The following is a 19585-nucleotide window of genomic DNA, read 5'->3' as shown; positions in this document are numbered from 1 at the left end:
AAACAGTTCGGGACACTATTAGGGGAATCCCTGGCTCTGTGCTGATGCTCTCAAACCAATTTAAAATGAAAAAAAAACCAGCACATTTCCTTGAATGATATATGTATAGTCAGTTACCACTTAGTGACACCACACCAGTGTATAGGCTATTTCTGCTTTCACTGTAAACCTCTTTCAGTACCAAGAAATCACTAGTTTCCTTCCCCAGGCAACAATACCACAAGCAAGCACACACACACACACACACACACACACACCAGGGTTTCCATTAGCCAGTAATAATCAGCTTTTGGCAACAACAAAAAAAGAAAGAAAAGCAGATTAATAAAATTGGCACTGGGCAATTGTCCGGGAGAAGAAAAAATCTGATTGCAAAAATAATGCTTTTTAGCCTATTCATTAATGGAAATACCAGTTGATGTAAATACATTGGACCGGTCATGCTTATCGGTCTATGGGTTGCATCATTTGGTGGAATTAAATTGGCGGGTGTATATATTCGTTATGTAACTTATTTATCACAGGCACATAGTACAGAGAGGATGACAGCGTTTTTAGAAGCCCAATCATTACGCAACAATTCTATTGTAAATGCAATCATGTGTTAAATTGTTTTTGGGCTCCGATTAAAATAAGCTACTATTTTTATTTCTCAAATGGTAATTGAAGCGCGTTTCCCATTCGGAGAGGCAACATGAGGCAGACTTCCTCAGCGCATCACACACCACTTCGCAATGAGCTGGAGGCAGTATCCATTTTGAAAACATATGACCAAAAATATAAACACAACACGGAACAATTTCAAAAGATTTTACTGAGTTACAGTTCATATAAGTAAATCAGTCAATTGAAATAAATTAATTAGGCCCTAATCTGTGGATTTTACATGACTGGGAATACAGATATGCATCTGTTGGTCACAGATACCTTAACAAAAAAGGTAGGGGCGTGGATCAGAAAACCAGTCAGTAAATGGTGTGACCACCGTTTGCCTCATGTAGCGTGACACATCTCCTTCGCATAGAGTTGATCAGGCTGTTGATTGTGTCCTGTGGAATGTTGTCCCACTCCTCTTCAATGGCCGTGTGAAGTTGCTGGATATTGTCGAGAACTGGAACACGCTGTCGTACACGTCAATCCAGAGCATCCCAAACATGCTCAATGGGTAACATGTCCGGTGAGTATGCAGGCCATGGAAGAACTGGGAAATGTTCAGCTTCTTGAGACACTCTGATCTGTTTCACATGTCTTGTGCTCGTCTCCACCCCCACCAGGTGTCTCCCATTTGTCCTCATTATCTCCTGTGTATTTATACCTGCGTTTTCTGTTTGTCTGTTGCCAGTTCGTCTTTTCCCGTCAAGTCCTACCAGCGTGTTTTCCCGTTTTCGAGTTGCTATTTTCTAATCCTCCCGGTTTTGACCATTCTGCCTGTCCTGAGCCTGCCTGCCGTTCTGTACCCTTCTGACATTGCCCTGGATTACTGACCTCTGCCTGACCTAAGCCTGCCTGACGTTCTGTACCTTACTGACATTGCCCTGGATTAATGACCTCTGTCGGCCCTTGACCTGTCGTTTGCCTGCCCCCTGTTTGATAAACATCTGTGATTCGAACTGTCTGCATCGGAGTCTTATCCTGAGTCCTGATACTTCCAGGAATTGTGTACAGATCCTTGCAACATGGGGCTGTGCATTATCATGCTGAAACATGAGGGGATGGTGGCAGATGTTTGACATGACAATGGGCCTTAGGATCTCACCACGGTATCTCTGTGCATTCAAATTGCCATCTATAAAATGCAATTGTGTTCGTTGTCCATAGCTTATGCCTGCCAATACCATAACCCCACCTGGACCACTTTGTTCACAACGATGACATCACCAAACCGCTTGCCCACACGACGCCATACGTGGACTGTCAAATTCTCTAAAATGACATTGGAGGCGGCTTATGGTAGAGAAATTAACAATACATTCTCTGGCAAGAGCTCTGGTGGACATTCCTGCAGTCAGCATGCCAATTGCACGCTTCCTTTCAAACTTGAGACATCTGTGGCATTGTGTTATGTGACAAAACTGCACATTTTAGAGTGGCCTTCTGTCCCCAGCACAAGGTGCCTCTGTGTAAGGATCATGTTTAATCAGCTTGTTGATATGCCACACCTGCCAGATGGATGGATTATCTTGGCAAGGGAAAAATCTTCAGTAACAGGGATGTAAACATATTTGTGCACAATATTTGTGCATATGGAACATTTCTGGGATCTTTTATTTCAGCTCATGAAACACGGGACCAGACCATTACATGTTGCGTTTTATATTTTTGTTCAGTGTAGCTACTTAATTTTTTGAAACCTGAATTTTTTACTACATATTATGAGGCAGGTTTTACCTTGCTTCATAGTATCTTGTTCGAAATCCGACCATATCCGTGGAGGCAGTTATTGTATAAAAGACGTCCATATGCCATTGAAACCATGTTCTATTGGTTTAACTGTCTTTCATTGTCCGGTATCCAAATTCATATGTAGCCTGCTGCCTTGCGCACATTGCTGCGCTAATAATGTGAAGAAATAGTTTATCAACATTTTAAGCCTTTAAATGTATCCTAGGTCTACTGGTCGTATGAATTTGAGCTCAACTGTCCCACAACTGTTCCAGAGTCTGTTTGGGCCATTTCTTTCTCGACAAGCTGACCAATAGAATAGGTAGTATAAAAGTTTATGGGGGAATAATATATTCTCATAGGTGGCGCGTCCATAAGGCTAGGTAGGGGAAACTAAGCTTTCCCTAAGTCAATTGAATTAAACTGCCAAAATTATAAATGGACAACGTTGTTTTTATTGATCTGTTTGTTTGTCAGTGTCAGCAGAGTAGGCTATCCTGTCATTTGTAGTACTAAAAAATATTCTGCTAAAACGTCTCCAGTCATATAAAATGTGTTTTTCCCCATGCAAAGAAAGAATAAAAGTATCTGATATTGCCTATAACCCAAGCCTCTACGTTATGTGTATTCAGCCATGCATTGAACAGTCTTTTTTTGCGAACAGTGATTGAGTTATATTATTAGCCTAAATTATGACTATCCAATCTACTCATCACATAAGTCTGCAAATGCGATGATGCATGGAATGCTTTATGTAAAAGGTGCATTTATTTATTTGTTTTGCTTCCCCAAACATGAAACTCACGTGCCGCCTATACATAGGCTACTGTTCATGACTCATCTTGTTGACGGAGAAAAGTCAACGCGGATAGTTATTATAACATCTTCAAAGTGCACGGGAAGGACACACGTCGTTGCATCCTTCACTTGTATGTTGTGTTAAGACTAATTACCGTAATCTGAATGTGATTTCTGTCATTCTGAGCACCGTGGGAGGACGCCCTAATCAGGTTATGTACCCAATGCATATGGGTCTGGTAAATTTCTCAAAATGTCTGGTAAATTAAAATGCTGCAGGTCAAATGTCTGGTGACAAGAATTCATAATGGACCTCCCCCCACACAGGTAGAGGTGGTGTGGGTGTTGATAAGGGACAGTGTCTGTGTGTGATATGATCTGGCTCTGGGGACTTGTTAGACAAACAGTCCAGCTAATTGAATTCCGCTTTGAAGGAATATTCCCAAAATGGCCATCTCCATGAGGCCTGAGCCAACCCTGTTTTGACAGGCTTTCATGCAAGCATATCAGTTGCATGCACATCATTTTATCCGATGATGTTAGTGCAACAATGAGCCAGCGGCACATGCTTGGGTTTCAGTCATATTCTTTCCACCATGTTTCATTTTGCGGAGGAGTCTACGAGCTGTGAAGAAGTGAACACACCGGCCTTTCATATCACTAAAGTAAAAATGCAAAAGCAGAAACGACACAAAGATGCTTCTGGGGATTCACGTGGAGGAAATCATATGATCTCCTAGCTTCCCATGTCAACCACAGGAGGCTGCTGAGGGGAGGACGGCTCATAATGAAGTCTTGAATGGAGTAAATGGAATGGTATCAAATCAAGCGTTATTTATACAGCACATTTCAGAAGTGGAATGCAACGGAATGGTGCTTTACAGGAAAAAACTAATAAAAAACTCAAATAAAAGCTGAAATATTTACTACATAACGAACAAGATAAAAAAAACTAAAGAAAAGCAAAGCTAAAAATATGCGTTTTAAGATCTCTTTTAAATATGTCCACAGTTTCGGGTTTTCTGGACGGCTATTCCAGAGGCTTGGGGCATAGTAACTAATGGCTGCCTCTCCATGCCTCTTGGTCCTAGGCTTTGGGGTAGTTAAAAGGCCAGTGCCAGAGGACCTGAGGGACCTACTGGGTACATAACTTAAAAACATGTCTGACATGTATTGGAGTGCACAAATGTGGATTGACTTACAGTGGCAAGAAAAAGTATGTGAACCCTTTGAAATTACCTGGATTTCTGCATAAATTAGTCATACAATTTGATCTGATCTTCATCTTAGTCACAACAATAGACAAACATAGTGTGCTTAAGTATGTGAAACTCGGGGCTAATGACTTTTCCAAAAGCTAATTGGAGTCAGGAGTTAGCTAACCTGGAGTCCAATATATGAGACGAGATTGAAGATGCTGGTTATAGCTGCCCTGCCCTATAAAAAAAAAAAAACACTCACAAAATTTGAGTTTGCTATTCACAAGAGGCATTGCCTGATGTGAACCATGTCTCGAACAAAAAAGATCTCAGAAGACCTAAGATTAAGAATTGTTGACTTGCATAAAGCTGAAAAGGGTTACAAAAGTATCTCTAAAAGCCTTGATGTTCATCAGTCCACAGTAAGACAAATTGTCTATATATGGAGAAAGTTCAGCACTGTTGCTACTCTCCCTAGGAGTGGCTGTCCTGCAAAGATGACTGCAAGAGCACAGTGCAGAATGCTCAATGAGGTTAAGAATAATCCTAGAGTGTCAGCTAAAGACTTACAGAAATCTCTGGAACATGCTAACATCTCTGTTGACTAGTTTACGATATGTAAAACACTAAACAAGAATGGTGTTCGTGGGAGGACACCACGGAAGAAGCCACTGCTGTCCAAAAAAAAACATTGCTGCACGTCTGAAGTTCCCAAAAGAGCACTTGGATGTTCCACAACGCTTCTGGCAAAATATTCTGTGGACAGATGAAACCAAATTTGAGCTGTTTTGAAGGAACACACAACACTATGTGTGGAGAAAAAAAGGCCCAGCACACCAACATTAAAACTTCATCCCACTGTAAAGTATGGTGGAGGGAGCATCATGGTTTGGGGCTGCTTTGCTGCCCCAGGGCCTGCACAGCTTGCTGTCATCGACAGAAAAATAAATTCCCAAGTTTATCAAGACATTTTGCAGGAGAATGTAAGGCTATCTGTCTGCAAATTGAAGCTCAACAGAAGTTAAGTGATGCAATAGGACAACGACCCAAAACACAGAAGTAAATCAACAACACAATGGCTTCAACAGAAGAAAATACATCTTCTGGAGTGGCCCAGTCAGAGTCCTGACCTCAATCCGATTTAAAATGCTGTGGCATGACCTCGAGAGCGGCTCACACCAGACATCCTAAGAATATTGCTGAACTGAAACAGTTTTGTAAAGATGAACGGTCCAAAATCCCTCCTGACTGCTGTGCAGGTATGATCCGCAACTACACTGTGAATGTTTACCCGGTGTGTTCAATAAAGACATGAAAACGTAGAATTGTTTGTGTGTTATTAGTTTAAGCAGACTGTGTTTGTCTACTGTTGTGACGTAGATGACGATCAGATCAAATTGTATGACCAGTTCATGCAGAAATCCAGGTAATTCCAAAGGGTTCACATACTGTACTTTTTCTTGCCACTGTAAAAACCAATAGAAGAATCTTAAAATTAATTATAAAACTCACAGGCAGCCAGTACAGAGTAGAGGTTGACCGATTATGATTTTCCAACGCCGATACCGATTATTGGAGGACAAAAAAAGCCAGTCAGACTGCTCTATCAAATCATAGACTTAATTATAACATAATAACACACAGAAATGCGAGCCTTAGGCCATTAATATGGTCGAATTTGGAAACTATCATCTCGAAAACAAGACATTTATTCTTTCAGTGAAATACGGAACCGTTACGTATTTTATCTAACGGGTGGCATCCCTAAGTCTAAATATTGCTGTTACATTGCACAATCTTTAATGTTATGTCATAATGGCAAATTAGTTCGCAATGAGCCAGGCGACCCAAACTGTTGCTTATACCCTGACTCTGCGTGCAATGAAAGCAAGAAAAGTAACACAATTTCACCTGGTTAATATTGCCTGCTAACCTGGATTTCTTTTAGCTAAATATGCAGGTTTAAAAATATATACTTCTGTGTATTGATTTTAAGAAAGGCATGTGTGTTTATGGTTAGGTACACGTTGGAGCAACGACAGCCCTTTTTCGCGAATGCGCACTGCATCGATTATATGCAACGCAGGACACGCTAGATAAACTAGTAATATCATCAACCATGTGTAGTTATAACTAGTGATTATGATTGATTAAGTTTAATGCTAGCTAGCAACTTACCTTGGCTTCTCACTGCATTCGTTTAACAGGCAGGCTCCTCTTGAGGCAGGTGGTTAGAGCGTTGGACTAGTTAACCGTAAGGTTGCAAGATTGAATCCCTGAGTTGACAAGGTAAAAATCTGTCATTCTGCCCCTGAACAAGGCAGTTAACCCACCGTTCCTAGGTCATCATTGAAAATAATAATGTGATCTTAACTGACTTCCCTAGTTAAATACAGATGAAATAAAGGTGTAAAATAATAATAATAAATAAATAAAATATTTCAATTTTAAAAAATTGTCAAAATCGACATCCAAAATTACCGATTTCCGAGTGTTATGAAAACTTGAAATCGGCCCTAATTAATCGGCCATTCCGATTAATCGGTCGACCTCTAGTACAGAGACCTTAAAACCGCTGTAATGTGTGCTCTCCGTCTGGTCTTGGTCAGTACCCACGCTGCAGCATTCTGTAGGTTTTGCAGTTGACCAATGGCTTTCTTGGGTAGACCAGACAGGACAGCATTACAGTAGTCAAGCTTGCTTGTAATAAAAGCATGGATGAGTCACTGTATCAGCCTGAGAGAGAAACGGCTGTGACTTGGCAATGTTCCTCAGGTGTTAAAAACCTATTTTGGTCACATTCCTAATGTTTGATGTGTTCGATACTATTCCATTGATTCGTTCCAGTGATTACTATGAGCCTGTCCTCCCCAATTAAGGCGCCACCAGCCGCCTGTGATGTCAACATACACCCCCTAGTGAAGCTGTCATACTCTGGATTCATCCATGGTTAAACATTTACTCATCTGTAAAAATCTGTTAATTTTAGCCCATCAGTACGTCAGTGTAAACCACACAATCGGAACAAAAAAACTGTAAAACACAGAGACAGATTTCATCTCCCCACACTAGATTTGTCACACAAATGGCATCATTGTTGTTGTGTGTGACCTTCGGAGCACTGGGCTGATGCTGAGCACAGAGCGGCTACTGAGCTCTGAGGTTAGGGGGACGACCCACGCGTGAGCCCCACATCGGACCGAACGTGGGCTTAGAGCAGAACAGCAGCTATGCGATTACATCAGCACTGAACACAACACAGGCCCCTGGTCATGGCCCTTTCAAAATGGCCTCTGCTATTTGAGGAGAGGGCGAGGGGACAGGAAATGTCACACAGAAGACTGTGACTACAGTGGCCCCAACCAGATTGTCAAAATAGAGTACAAAGTGGTTGGGTTGTGTTATGCACATCCAACTAGCATAAATCCAGCCAAAATGACAATACAAAGACCTGGATTGATTTAGCTAACAAATGTGGCGATGTTGGGCAAGATATGAACCAAAGCATCCCAGTTCAGATGAAAGCACCTGAAAAGCACAAAAACCCAGTCCAAAGAAGTGACTGTGTAGCGTGATTTACTGTATGAGCAGGTCAGAGCAGTTTTGTCTCTCTGTGGTGCGACAGCAGAGAGTAGCAGCATGCCATGCTGTCACAGGATCAACAGTGAGCAGCAACATGGTGGTTTGGCAGCTCTCTCTCTCCAGCAGAATAATGGGAGTGAATGGGAGAAAGTGTACAGTTCTGTATCTCTGACTTACAAACTGCACTGTATGCAGACTGACTGGGAGTGGACTCCAGGTGCCAAGTGGTGAATTACACAGAGGAAAATGCTCTGCATACCTCATTACTATCAGGTTAAATTACCCAAAAGAGCTCGCCTCTGTAGGGAAGTTCATTATGACAAGAGCAGCATGCACTTGCCCTTTCCAAGCTGAAACTTCTACAAGGACAATAGTGGCTAAAATGCATTATGGAAAAGTCCAAACCTTTTTTTCAAAACATTAAGGAATATTGAAGAGAGAGGAGGGAATATTTGCTCTATCTTGTGCTGAAATGAGACAAAACAAACCTCATCCGTGTACATCGGGGAGGGGCAAATTTGATGGGGGTGGGGACCGCAAGACAATCTGAACTCTTCACGAGGGGCCTCAGTTGCTCCCGAGTCTGCGTACCCACATGTGCAAAAGAGGGCCGCCGCCCATGGAACGTAACCTTGTGAACCACGTTGAGTCGGTGTGTGTGTGTGGCTTCTATGTAAGATGATATTTCAACATGAGCAGGGATTTCTGTCGTTTCCAAGGTTACCATTGTGGATCCTGCAAAAAAAAAAAAAAAACGCAGGAGCACCTTGCAGACAGCTTTTCACACCAAACAATTATACTATGCATCCATGCCTGGCACCTGAAATCAAGCCGGCAATATAGGCCTATGTTCTGCAATTGTAATACGAGCAACTTTTCTGTAAAAGACATGCAGTAAAGTTTAGTCAGCGAGTTGCCGTGCCAACCCAAGTCATTGGTCAAAAACCAACAGATACAGGAACTCTGGAAGTTGGGAGAATAGTACAAGCCTAGGCGAGTCGTCTTAACATTCTTAGCTTTAGTAAAAGAAAACAACAACACATTTGAGAGAGTTATTCACATCAATACTGAGGAGCAGCATATGTGATGTGTAGCCCAAGGGTTAGTGAAGAATTAAGCAACTTGTCTCGCCATCAACTAAGATGATGGAGAGACCAGATACAATCGTCCCGACATCAACTACCGTACCGGAAAAAACAACTGTAAGGTTTGGTAGAGGAGGAATAATGGTCTGGGGCTGTTTTTCATGGTTCGGCTAGGCCCCTTAGTTCCAGTGAAGGGAAATCTTAACGCTACAGCATACAAAGACATTCTAGACGATTCTGTGCTTCCAACTTCGTGGCAAGAGTTTGCGGAAGGCCCTTTCCTGTTTCAGCATTACAATACCCCCGTGCACAAATTGAGGTCCATACAGAGATGGTTTATTGACATCGGTGTGGACGAATTTGACTGGCCACACAAGGCCCTGACCTCAACCCCATCGAACACTTTCGGGATGAACTGGAACGCCGACTGCGTGCCAGGCTTAATCACCCAAAATCAATGCCCTAACCTCACTAATGCTCTTGTGGCTGAATGGAAGCAAGTCCCTGCAGCAATTCCAACATCTAGTGGAAATCCTTCCCAGATGAGTGGAGGCTGTTATAGCAGCAAAGCGGCTGGCAACTCCATATTAACGCCCATGATTTTCTTGTTGAACATTTCATTCCAAAGTGTCCACATATTTTTGGTAATGTAGTGTATCTAACCTGTCTTTGACAAAACCTTCCTACAGGGTATGAAGGAAATGGACCAAATATAGCTTGGTATGGCATCTGACCTTTGTTGACAAGTAGTTAAAGAATAAGAAACTAACAATACAACAGTACTCCCATTTGGTAAGGTAAGCATAATGCAAAACAATGAAAATATATCGGCCTATGTAAACTAGGCCACAGCTATGTAATACACAACCCGTTACTATGTCTGGGACCTGTACTGCACAGAGGAATTAGCGTAAGTGCATTCATGACTTGATTTTAGGAAGGATGCCTTGTATTGTATTGATAGAAGAATGTGGAGGTCAACCAGCACAACTGACCCCAACTAACAAAGGAAAGTGCCAACCAATTTCACAACAACGGGTTGGTTTATTCTCAAAGACTGCATATTCTCAGGAGTATTCAATGGGGAGGTTACTATCCAACCCACTTCATGTAATTAAGATGATTTGAAATATGCATGAATAGCATTGTTATTCTGAAAGAGTCATATCCAAGTCTTGTAATATTTCTAAATGTTTGTAATGGAAAAAAGTGGGTCATCAACAAAATGCTCTGATGAACACATTGTAAAGGATGTGAAGGAATACAAGTTGGCAACATACAGTATGACGATCTTCACAACCAAGTAATGGCAAGCTTGTTCACTGGTTGACTATAGCGCTTCACCATATAAAGACTCGTCAACCAATAGAAACCAATCAAGAAATCAACATTTGCTTCATTGTATCCTTCATCGCGATGCCATCTTTTATGAATGGATTGGGTAGAATGCTGATAGAGATGGTTATTACTAGGCTACTAGTGCTGTATGGTAAACAAATTCACCAAGCGGCTCAATGCGACAAGGCACGGAAGGTTGACTGTTTTTGCAGACACAGCACATAGATTTTTATTTCTAATGAATACACATAACGCGTTCGAGGATCGAGGGCAGGATACTTGCGACTGGCCAATGCAATTTGCACGTTCTTATTATGGCAACGAAAGCCTATAAATATATTTCGGAAACATCTAATCTGTAACATCAGCCTACAGACAAGAGACTAAATGCGTTAACCACAAGAACACACTAAATTGACCACATTTGCTGTTCCAATTGATACAATCAAAGTAATTCATTTCGTACTGTTAGCTATAGGGAGCGATTCAACCTTAAACAGGATAGTAAAGGATAAATGGTTCCTTACCGATTCGAAGTCGTTTAATTAACCGGACGAATGTATTCCATTGTAGTTGTAGGTGAGACAGACGCTTATAGTTTTTGTGAAAATAATGGCCAAATAGCTTGCAGAAATCCAGCGCTATCTTCGTGCTACCCCACTCCCTCGCTGTAGCTGATGAGTGTGATGGCGTTGTCTTTGCAGGGCCACAATTAAACTAACGGGACCAGAGGAGTGATTGACAACACCGCCAGCCAATAGAATGAGAGGATTATTTTAGTGAGGAACAGGGGATTGTAAACAGGGCCACGTTCAGTTTCCAAACGTGCTCGAACGTTGCAGATAGAAATGCCATAAATAGAACCTCCGTGATTCCTTGTTCTACATGTCAGAAAGGCGTGTTTGCTTTAACATGTTGATATCTGAACATTCCAAAAATGTTGTGACCTACTGAACGCCCCCAGGTTAGATAAAGTCAACATGCTAGGCCTATGTGGAGAGCGTTGAAGTCGAGATACTATTGCATTATAAGTATTTCCATGACATCAGATTAATTTGGGGTCTAGACTAGGACAAGGCGTGGTTGCCCATAATGAATGTCAATCAATAGATGGAGGGATGACGTATGCCTACTTCACATTTAGGCTATGAAAAAAATTGGATTTTGTAATGGAAAACTGGCATCAGTTCAATTAGGACAGTGCGTGGCCAATTAACATGCCTATAGGCCTACACGAATACCAAATGTTAGATACTTTTTGAGTTGAGAAGATACAAAATAACTGCTCAATACAAGGAAAAAGTGTAGGCTAATGCAATGTCCTCCTCCTCACCACCATCATCATCAGTGTGATTCAATCAAAGGTTATTGGAATTCAGTCAATTATTCCTCGCGCTGACAACGCGCTCTGATAACCATTGCGTTGGGGCGCCCTCTGCTGCTTAAAGACAACAATTACCAGTTTTCATCACTCAAACTTCCCCCCAGTTATCCCTTATTATAAACCAGGTAGTTTGGGTCCTGTATACAGATTGGCTGAAAGCCATGGTATATTTAAGGGATAAACATTACCTTGGAAATAATGGACAACACACTCTGCGTCCTCCCTTTGCAAGGTTTCTTTTTCCAAGGTAATGTACAGAACAGAGGTGTTTATCCTGCTTATACCACAGTTGCCAAAGACAAAAATACTTAAGCACAAATTTACCGGTAGAAAATAATAATTTGGTTGATATTTTCATTTTTATAAGCAAATTCACACTTTCTCATCTTTTGGTTGCTAGAGATGCGACCCAGTCGTTCGTTCAATTGGTTATACGTATGTTTATGGACACGACCCAGTTGTTTGTTCTATATGTTCCGTTGCCATGCTCGATGGCAACCTTTTTATCCCTTGCTTGCTAGCTAGCCAACTAGTTTGTTAAAGCAGAATTCTAGGATGGTCAAGTGGGTACTTGCAGCTGTTGCCTCTCAGAATCCCTTGTTATAATTATAATTGAAATGGCAATAATTGAAATGCCAGTTGTTTTCTAATGCCCCATGAGCAGTGAATCATTGACAGCCATGCTACATGCCTGTGCCAGCTACTCAGTCAGTCAGAGAGCACAGAACCTGCAGTTGTTCCCCACAATGAGGTGGAGTCTATTAGCACTGGCATCTAGTCAACCCCTTAGCTGCCCCTCACCATTGGCTATAAGCCTTTTTGAAATGACACGCAGCATTGCGGACATTGTGTAAACAGAACTATCTTATATAAATGAAGTTGAATTCCTCTTTTTCCCCCCTCACAGCGTGGATACAATTTTCCAGTCGTACTTTGGTTCTGTACATCTGAAACGCATACGTATGTATGTATTATGTATGTATAAAAGTGCTGATTGCACAGAACAGTACAAAGGTAATGCACATATTGTAACACAATATCTGTGATCATAATGCTTGTGCTTCCTTACAGTACTTATACTGTATACAGCACCTGATGTCAGAATAGAAGCAAGTACCACTTTTCTCCAAAGAGTGGCAGTGATCAGTAACACAACGAGCCCCGACTCCTGTTACTTAACATATATTACAGTGGGTTAGCCTACATGACTGCAAGGCAAACACTGTATTTCATCCAAAACAAGAATTTGTGGCTTTTCTCTCTTAAGCCTTACAATGACAACGGAACAATTCAGACCTGTCAAATCATTCACTGTAATAACAAATGATAAGTTCCAACCCAAACCACAGTCCTAAAATTACTTTTTCTATCCTGCTCCACCCAATGTTGAAGATCACAAACTAGGATCTGTTTCTCTGCTGTTAGTGCTGCCGTTCCACTGCTTTACGTCATACACTTAGTGTAACCGTTCAGAATGAAAGCCTTCAGCAGAAGTATTAATAACGTAATGGAAATGTGAAATGTAAACTTCGTGTTTGAAGAGAGGGCACTGTCATGACGGTTCATCATTCAGTCCATCCATCCCTCTCTTGTACAATGGCTTCCTTGTCTTGTATTAGGGCTCGCCACAGCATATCTGCTGACCCTATAGAGACCTGTGACTGGGTCATCTTGGAGTTGACGCTGGGACCTCGAGGTTCCATGGCCGGTAGAAGGTCGCACGCAGATGGTTAGTATTTCAACATGGTAATCTGACAAACACTCCGGAGAGCAGCCTTGCTGTGCTGGAGAACGAGTCCAACTTACTGCATAGAAAGACTCATCATGATCATGGATCAACCACTTCAAACACATTCACGTCTAAAAGTGAGAGTTAGGAGTGTCAAATACAAAATTCACAGAGTTTATTATCAAATAGAAAAAATGGTTCCCTATTCAACTTGCATATGTGTGATATTTTGCATAATTGGTTCTCTCTGCTCTTTCACAGTGTGGACACTTGGGTCTTTATATGAAATCACAATGCATGATGAGGCATTTGCTGGCTGGAACTGAGTTCACATCTCAAGGTGAACCTGTTAGGTATGAGCGGTGCTGTAGGGGTGTGTAAACTGATAAGACAGGCACTCAGGAAGACCTACTAGATAACAGACAGGGAAGGGACCGGGGAGTGAGTTCCGGTTCAGGAAGCACCAGCAAAAATATTTGGATAAAAAGAGCACAAGGCTATTCGAACCACACAAAGGTGTGTCCATGACAGTATACACTGAGTGTTCAAAACATTATAATATCCTAATCCTAATATTGACTTGCTCCCCCTTTTCCCCTAAGAACATCCTTAATTCGTCAGGGCCAGGACTCTCCAAGGTATCAAAAGCGTTCCATAGGGATGCTGGCCCATGTTGAGTTCAATGCTTCCCACAGTTGTGTCAAATTGGCTGGATGGCACCTACTACCATACCCAGTTCAAAGGCACTGAAATATTTTGTCTCGCCTATTCACCTCTGAATGACACACATACACAATCCATGTCTCAATTGTCTCAAAGCTTCATAGTCCTTCTTTGACCTGTCTCCTCCACTTAATCTACACCGATTGAAGTGGTTTTAACAGGTGACGGCTTTCACCTGGATTCACCTGGTCAGTCTGTCATGGAAAGAGCAGGTGTTCCTAATGTTTTGTACACTCATTGAATACAGAAGCTAAGAAATTATATTTGGTGCATAAATGAACTGTTTCTACTGTACTTCATTATCAACCAATATATGAACTGATAGTCACCATAAAAATCTATATACTGTACATCTTTTCACAAAAAAATAACATTTTTGCAATATAAAGCAAAACTGTATAAACATGTCAGTTAAGTGACATCATTGTCTTATGTACGAAATAGGAAATAGCTTTACGAGCTACAACTATGTTCAAGCGCTCTTAGCAGATAGCTTACAATGCACAGTCAAGTTCCTTGGGCTAATGGTCTTTCCGCGTAGAAGTCATCCGGTGCGGACTGGTGGCTTGTCCCACTCTAAGTTTTTCCGTTTATGATGTCTGGGTTCCTTGTTGGACATTCCTCATAGAGGTCTGGTTTCATGTTCCCTTCCTCTGAGTCCTCACTAGAAGAGACAAGGGGATATCTGTGGATTACTATTAACATCACATGAAGATAACACCAGTTCAGCACAGAGCACAGTAATAAAGCAATAAGGCACAAGGGGGTGTGGTATATGGGCAATATACCACGGCTAAGGGCTGTTCTTAATCCCGGCACAACCTGTGCCTGGACACAGCCCAGGCACTGTGGTATATTGGCCATATACCACAAACGCTGAGGTGCCTTATCGCTATTATAAACTGGTTACCAACGTAAATAGTAAAAAAAAACATTTGTCATACCCGTGGTATACGGTCTGACATACCACAGCTGTCAGCCAATCAGCATTCAGGGCTCGAACCACCCAGTTTATAATAATAGGTATAGTACAATAATAAAGGTTGAAATGGCTACTAACCCAGGCTTAGATGTTCATCCCTGGTTTCAAGGCTGTATCTCCAGAGTATAATATTGACAGATAAATACTAAGGAATTTAAAGTGTTAAATACTATGTAATAGAATATTCGCTCTCTCTTCCCCTTCAGTGGACAAAAGAGGGTAAAGACCTGATGCTGGATCCCTCCACATCCTGTATGTTGTCAGCCAGGGGCTGGTGGACTGTCTCAGGCAACAGCAGGGTGAGGGCTGCCCCTAGCAGAGTACACAGGCCAAACAGAACCATTGGAGCCTTCTTACTGACACCCCTCAACAGGTAGATGATTGGGGCCAGGACTCCCCCTGCCCGGGCACACATGGAGCCCATACCGATCCCACTCTGCCTGAGGATCACAATGGAGACTTGTTCAGCCAAACTAACGTCACAACGTTATATTTAAAGTGCTGTAATAAAGACTGTGGCTCAAGATTAGTCTCGCCAACATCCCAAAGCAATTACAGTACTCACTGTGATTGTTTACGTCAAGGCAAATGTATATCTTTGCATATCGAAAACAGAATACAATGAAAGAGGATTGTTAATACAGTCAAAACCCCCTTGAGCAGCATAAATCTACTGAGCCCAAGTTGGCTATTGCAATGGGGGAAACAAGTTATGTTACACACTGATGCCAGTTATCTTGCTCAAGAAATACCTCAGCCCCCTCTCCACGACAAAAGAAAGGTCACAGAGATATTGACTGAGTAGCGGAGAGGATTATTTAAACAACTCCAAAGATGGTTAGACTCATTTTGTGACCTCATGATCTACACCTGTTTGACTCTGCTGGAAACACGCCCAGACAACAGCAGTCCATATTTGTCAGCAGAACACTACTTTTGACCGGAGCCCTATGGACCAGACGCTCACCTTATGACAGTAGGGAAAACCTCTGCTGAATAGACGTAGACTATGGACAGGGAGGCGGTGATCCCAAACTTTCCCACCATGGCCAGGATTGTTCTAATAATGGAGAGATCTGAGAGAGAGAGAGAGAGAGAGAGAGAGAGAGAGAGAGAGAGAGAGAGAGAGAGAGAGAGAGAGAGAGAGAGAAGTGATGGGGTTAGACGTTAAAGGGGTAAAGAGCTGTGTTGTGTATATGCATAGCACCTGCAGCTCAAGTCTACATCCCTGTGGATCAATCCACCGCGTTCCAACTGGAGACCGTAAACACCTAAGGAAGTGTCCTCGAGTGTGAGACTGGCATGACTTCCCTGAGGGCCGCAGGTGGGAGTTCTTCAACAACTCCTACTCTACATCCAGGAGGTTACGCTCGGTATCTACAAATACATATTGTGGATGAATACCTTGAATACCCTTTTCAGTTTCAACCAGAAGCCAAGTGCGAAGCCACAAAGACTTTCCATTGACACTAGCTAAACCCTAATAAACAGGGCTATAAAACAACACAACTACGGCATCATTCAACGTCATCATTCAGTCAACTGTAGTATTTTCAGTGCTAGGGGGATACTATAACTGATCATGTACCTCATGATGCTTATAAACAATACTTCAAAAGGCACATTAAAGGCAGCAGAGTTTCCTCTGGAAAGCTCCGTACCATCGGGAATGAAGACAGTGAGCAGGCAGGCTAGGCCTCCCACAGCGAGGAAGGCTATCTGGGATACCCTCCTGGAGTGGTTGAGGGTGAAGAGAGTGATGGTGCGAGCAGGCATCTCCACCAGGCCAAAGATCAGCTGGGTCAGGTAGATGCTCATCCCAAAGTCAGAGATGTTGAGGGACAGGCCATAGTAGACCAGCACGTTGACAAACCTGGACAGGCAGAGGTGGAATGGTAGGGGAAACACTGATGAGGCAAAGAAGGGGTTAATAACACACTACTGTCACAGCAGTGAAACAAGGACTTCCTTATTCCTCTGGTTTGCCACAAGTCTACCATGCAGAGTAGGGAGCTACAGGACACAGGGCGAGAGATGAGAGGTTAATGGTGCATTGAATAGGAAATGAGAAGAAAGTGTCGAGGAAGCAGCAATGTCTCTCTAGCCACAGACAGGGTAATACAACCCTGGCATAATCAAGGGACTTTTCTACCAGAGTAAAATGACAAAGAAGGCCTCCTCTAACTTGGACTGGATAGGGAATACAACACAACATTTCACAATAGTGAAAAAGTTACGTCCATTGGCAATTTTTTCTCTCATTTCTCATGGCCTGGTAAGCTACGTAAAGTATTCACATTCGAATACTCATCCTCCAATGTCACCTCAGTGAGTGACACACTGCAATTCGAATGGCTTACTCAACAAGCACAGTGACCTAAGGAGGCCTTGAGAAGCTTGGTCGGTGAATAGTTCTGCAAACTCCATTGGCATACCACATCAAGTGATCAACCCACAATGAAAAGACGAGATGAAGATTAGAGTGTGTTCGACTGATGTGTGAGTGGTTGGCAGAAGCCCAAATGAAACAGTTGATGATGTGTTACATTTCTTGTTTGCCCCCAAGAGGCATGTGTCCTGACAAAGATCTACTGTATGTCTGTTTCTCCCTTGATGACAGATTGTATTTGAGGCTTAATCGCTGTCAACTTCACAAGCAATTAGTGAACTGTGAAAAGAATGGCAGGACACGCACCACAGGTAAAACATGATCAATGAGCTCCTCCTCATTTTTGGAGTTCGGACCAGGTCAATGACTGTGTGCTTTGTCCTCTCCTCTATCTTCACCATGTCTTTGTACCCCTGGAAAATAACAAGAGCAGATTAGCCATGAACATTTCACAGTGATGGTTATAAGTAAAGGGATGAGCTCATCAAAGCGATAAGCACACCAATGCAATTTATATAATGTTCATGCCCCCACGGCATGCCTTACAGTTTAGGGACAACATGCAAAGCAATTTAACATGCTCAGGCTTTAGCGCTATTGCTCTTAACATTGCTTGTGTATAGAAGTGTTGTTTTGCAAGTGCTTTTTATCAAGGCTGTTGGAATCTCTCTCTATAGCAATTAGCCTGTGGACAAAACAACATGACCAACAAACCACACCTGACATATATCTATGTCCTCCCGCAGGGGTTTGCCGTTCATCAGAGCTGCTTTCCTGACCAGATCCATGGCCTCCTCGTACCTCTGGTTGGCCATCAGCCACCGAGCTGACTTTGGTAGGACCCTAAGAAGGTAGAGGAGAGGCGTTCATTTGAGCCACACACATAGTCAACTACATATGCCAACGGGCATTAGTTTGACCCCATGGGAACAAGAGATAAACATGAAGTTACATTTAGCCATGAGGTAGGAAGTAGGCCAATACTTGTCCTAGAATATCAGGGAAAATATGCACACAATCGTGCAATTTAGATATACTTAGATATTCCCAAATGGCATGTAATGACCCATCTGGCTTGGATTATTGAAGACAAAAGGGTTCCTCTTCATTCCCTAGACATACTGCAGCTGGCCAGTGACTCACCAAATGTAGAAGATGAAGAGGAAGCCTGGTGCTGAGATGGCCAGCTGGAGTTTACGCCAGTCTCGGATGAGGTAGGCCAGGCCTGCCAAGATGATGTAGCCAAACCCAAAGAAGTAGTCGGTGATGATCCCAGCTAGCATGCGGTGCTTTGATCCTGTCCACTCTGTGCCTTTGGGCCACAAACAAATCAGTATAGAGAGTAGAAAACCAGCACCTTATCATCTTCATTTTGCTAAGATCACAAGTCAATAACTTTATGAATATTTACTGTATGTGCGTGGTTGTGAGTGTGTGAGAGAGAGAGAGGGAGACTGACCTAAAACAAATGCGTTCATGATGACAGCAGAAATAGCGGTCCCAACAACAAAGCGCAGGAAAACATACACGTAGAAATTTGGGGCAAACGCAGCTCCGACCCCACAGGTTGACTGGATAGTCAAACCAACCAGGATTATGTTCCTGCGTCCATACCTGAAACAAGAAAGAGGGGGATTATACCTTTTTAAATGACTAGAAACTGTTTCACTTGAGGTGTCCTCACTCACGGTACTGTACGGGTGTGTTGAGAATGAATTGGACTGATAGGGAGTGGGAAATGTGCTGCAAATTAGATGCACTCTTTAATATCCCGTGTTAAAATGCATCAAATGCTTTTGACTTGGCTGGCCTACAAGAGCTCTGAATATGACTGCTACTACTGAAAATAGTCTGTGCAGACATTTCTCTGTGTACTTTCTATAAATATTCCGAGTTACACAAATAAAATGTGCCAGCAAATGTAAATATCAATACAAGCTGCAAAGTGTTCATTGAGCTCAATTTTTGTTTTACTTCACCTAAAGTGGGACTGA

The 19585-nt window shown here is 42.4% G+C and overlaps 2 protein-coding genes across 10 annotated transcripts in view; both read right to left on the bottom strand.

The window, feature by feature from the left end:
* LOC139407050 (tyrosine-protein kinase Fyn) overlaps positions 1 to 14814 on the bottom strand; it is a 69913-nt gene extending 55099 nt beyond the window's left edge. For 2 of the 7 annotated variants that reach the window (XM_071150357.1, XM_071150361.1), the window contains exons 1-2: positions 10912 to 11052; positions 8450 to 8696 (exon numbers count right to left, since the gene is read on the bottom strand). The gene's annotated coding sequence lies outside the window, so the exon portion shown is untranslated. Of the gene's footprint in view, positions 1 to 8449; positions 8697 to 10911; positions 11073 to 14718 lie in introns of those variants that run through there. The other 5 variants (XM_071150359.1, XM_071150363.1, XM_071150356.1 and 2 more) reach the window with 4 other exon arrangements.
* The window catches only part of LOC139407052 (solute carrier family 22 member 13-like), a 34012-nt gene continuing 27490 nt past the window's right edge, over positions 13064 to 19585 (bottom strand). For all 3 annotated transcript variants that reach the window (XM_071150368.1, XM_071150365.1, XM_071150367.1), the window contains 8 exons: positions 19051 to 19205; positions 18735 to 18903; positions 18311 to 18434; positions 17898 to 18004; positions 16864 to 17075; positions 16170 to 16278; positions 15430 to 15642; positions 13064 to 14884 (listed from right to left, as the gene is read on the bottom strand). In XM_071150368.1, the coding sequence (XP_071006469.1) occupies positions 14797 to 14884; positions 15430 to 15642; positions 16170 to 16278; positions 16864 to 17075; positions 17898 to 18004; positions 18311 to 18434; positions 18735 to 18903; positions 19051 to 19205 (1177 nt within the window). In that variant the 3' untranslated portion in view covers positions 13064 to 14796. The remainder of the gene's footprint in view (positions 14885 to 15429; positions 15643 to 16169; positions 16279 to 16863; positions 17076 to 17897; positions 18005 to 18310; positions 18435 to 18734; positions 18904 to 19050; positions 19206 to 19585) is intronic.

This window comes from Oncorhynchus clarkii, chromosome 4 (assembly GCF_045791955.1).
Source record: "Oncorhynchus clarkii lewisi isolate Uvic-CL-2024 chromosome 4, UVic_Ocla_1.0, whole genome shotgun sequence".
Lineage (NCBI taxonomy): Eukaryota > Metazoa > Chordata > Actinopteri > Salmoniformes > Salmonidae > Oncorhynchus > Oncorhynchus clarkii.
Note: the sequence above shows the minus strand (reverse complement) of the source record. Positions and strands in the feature narration are given on the sequence as shown.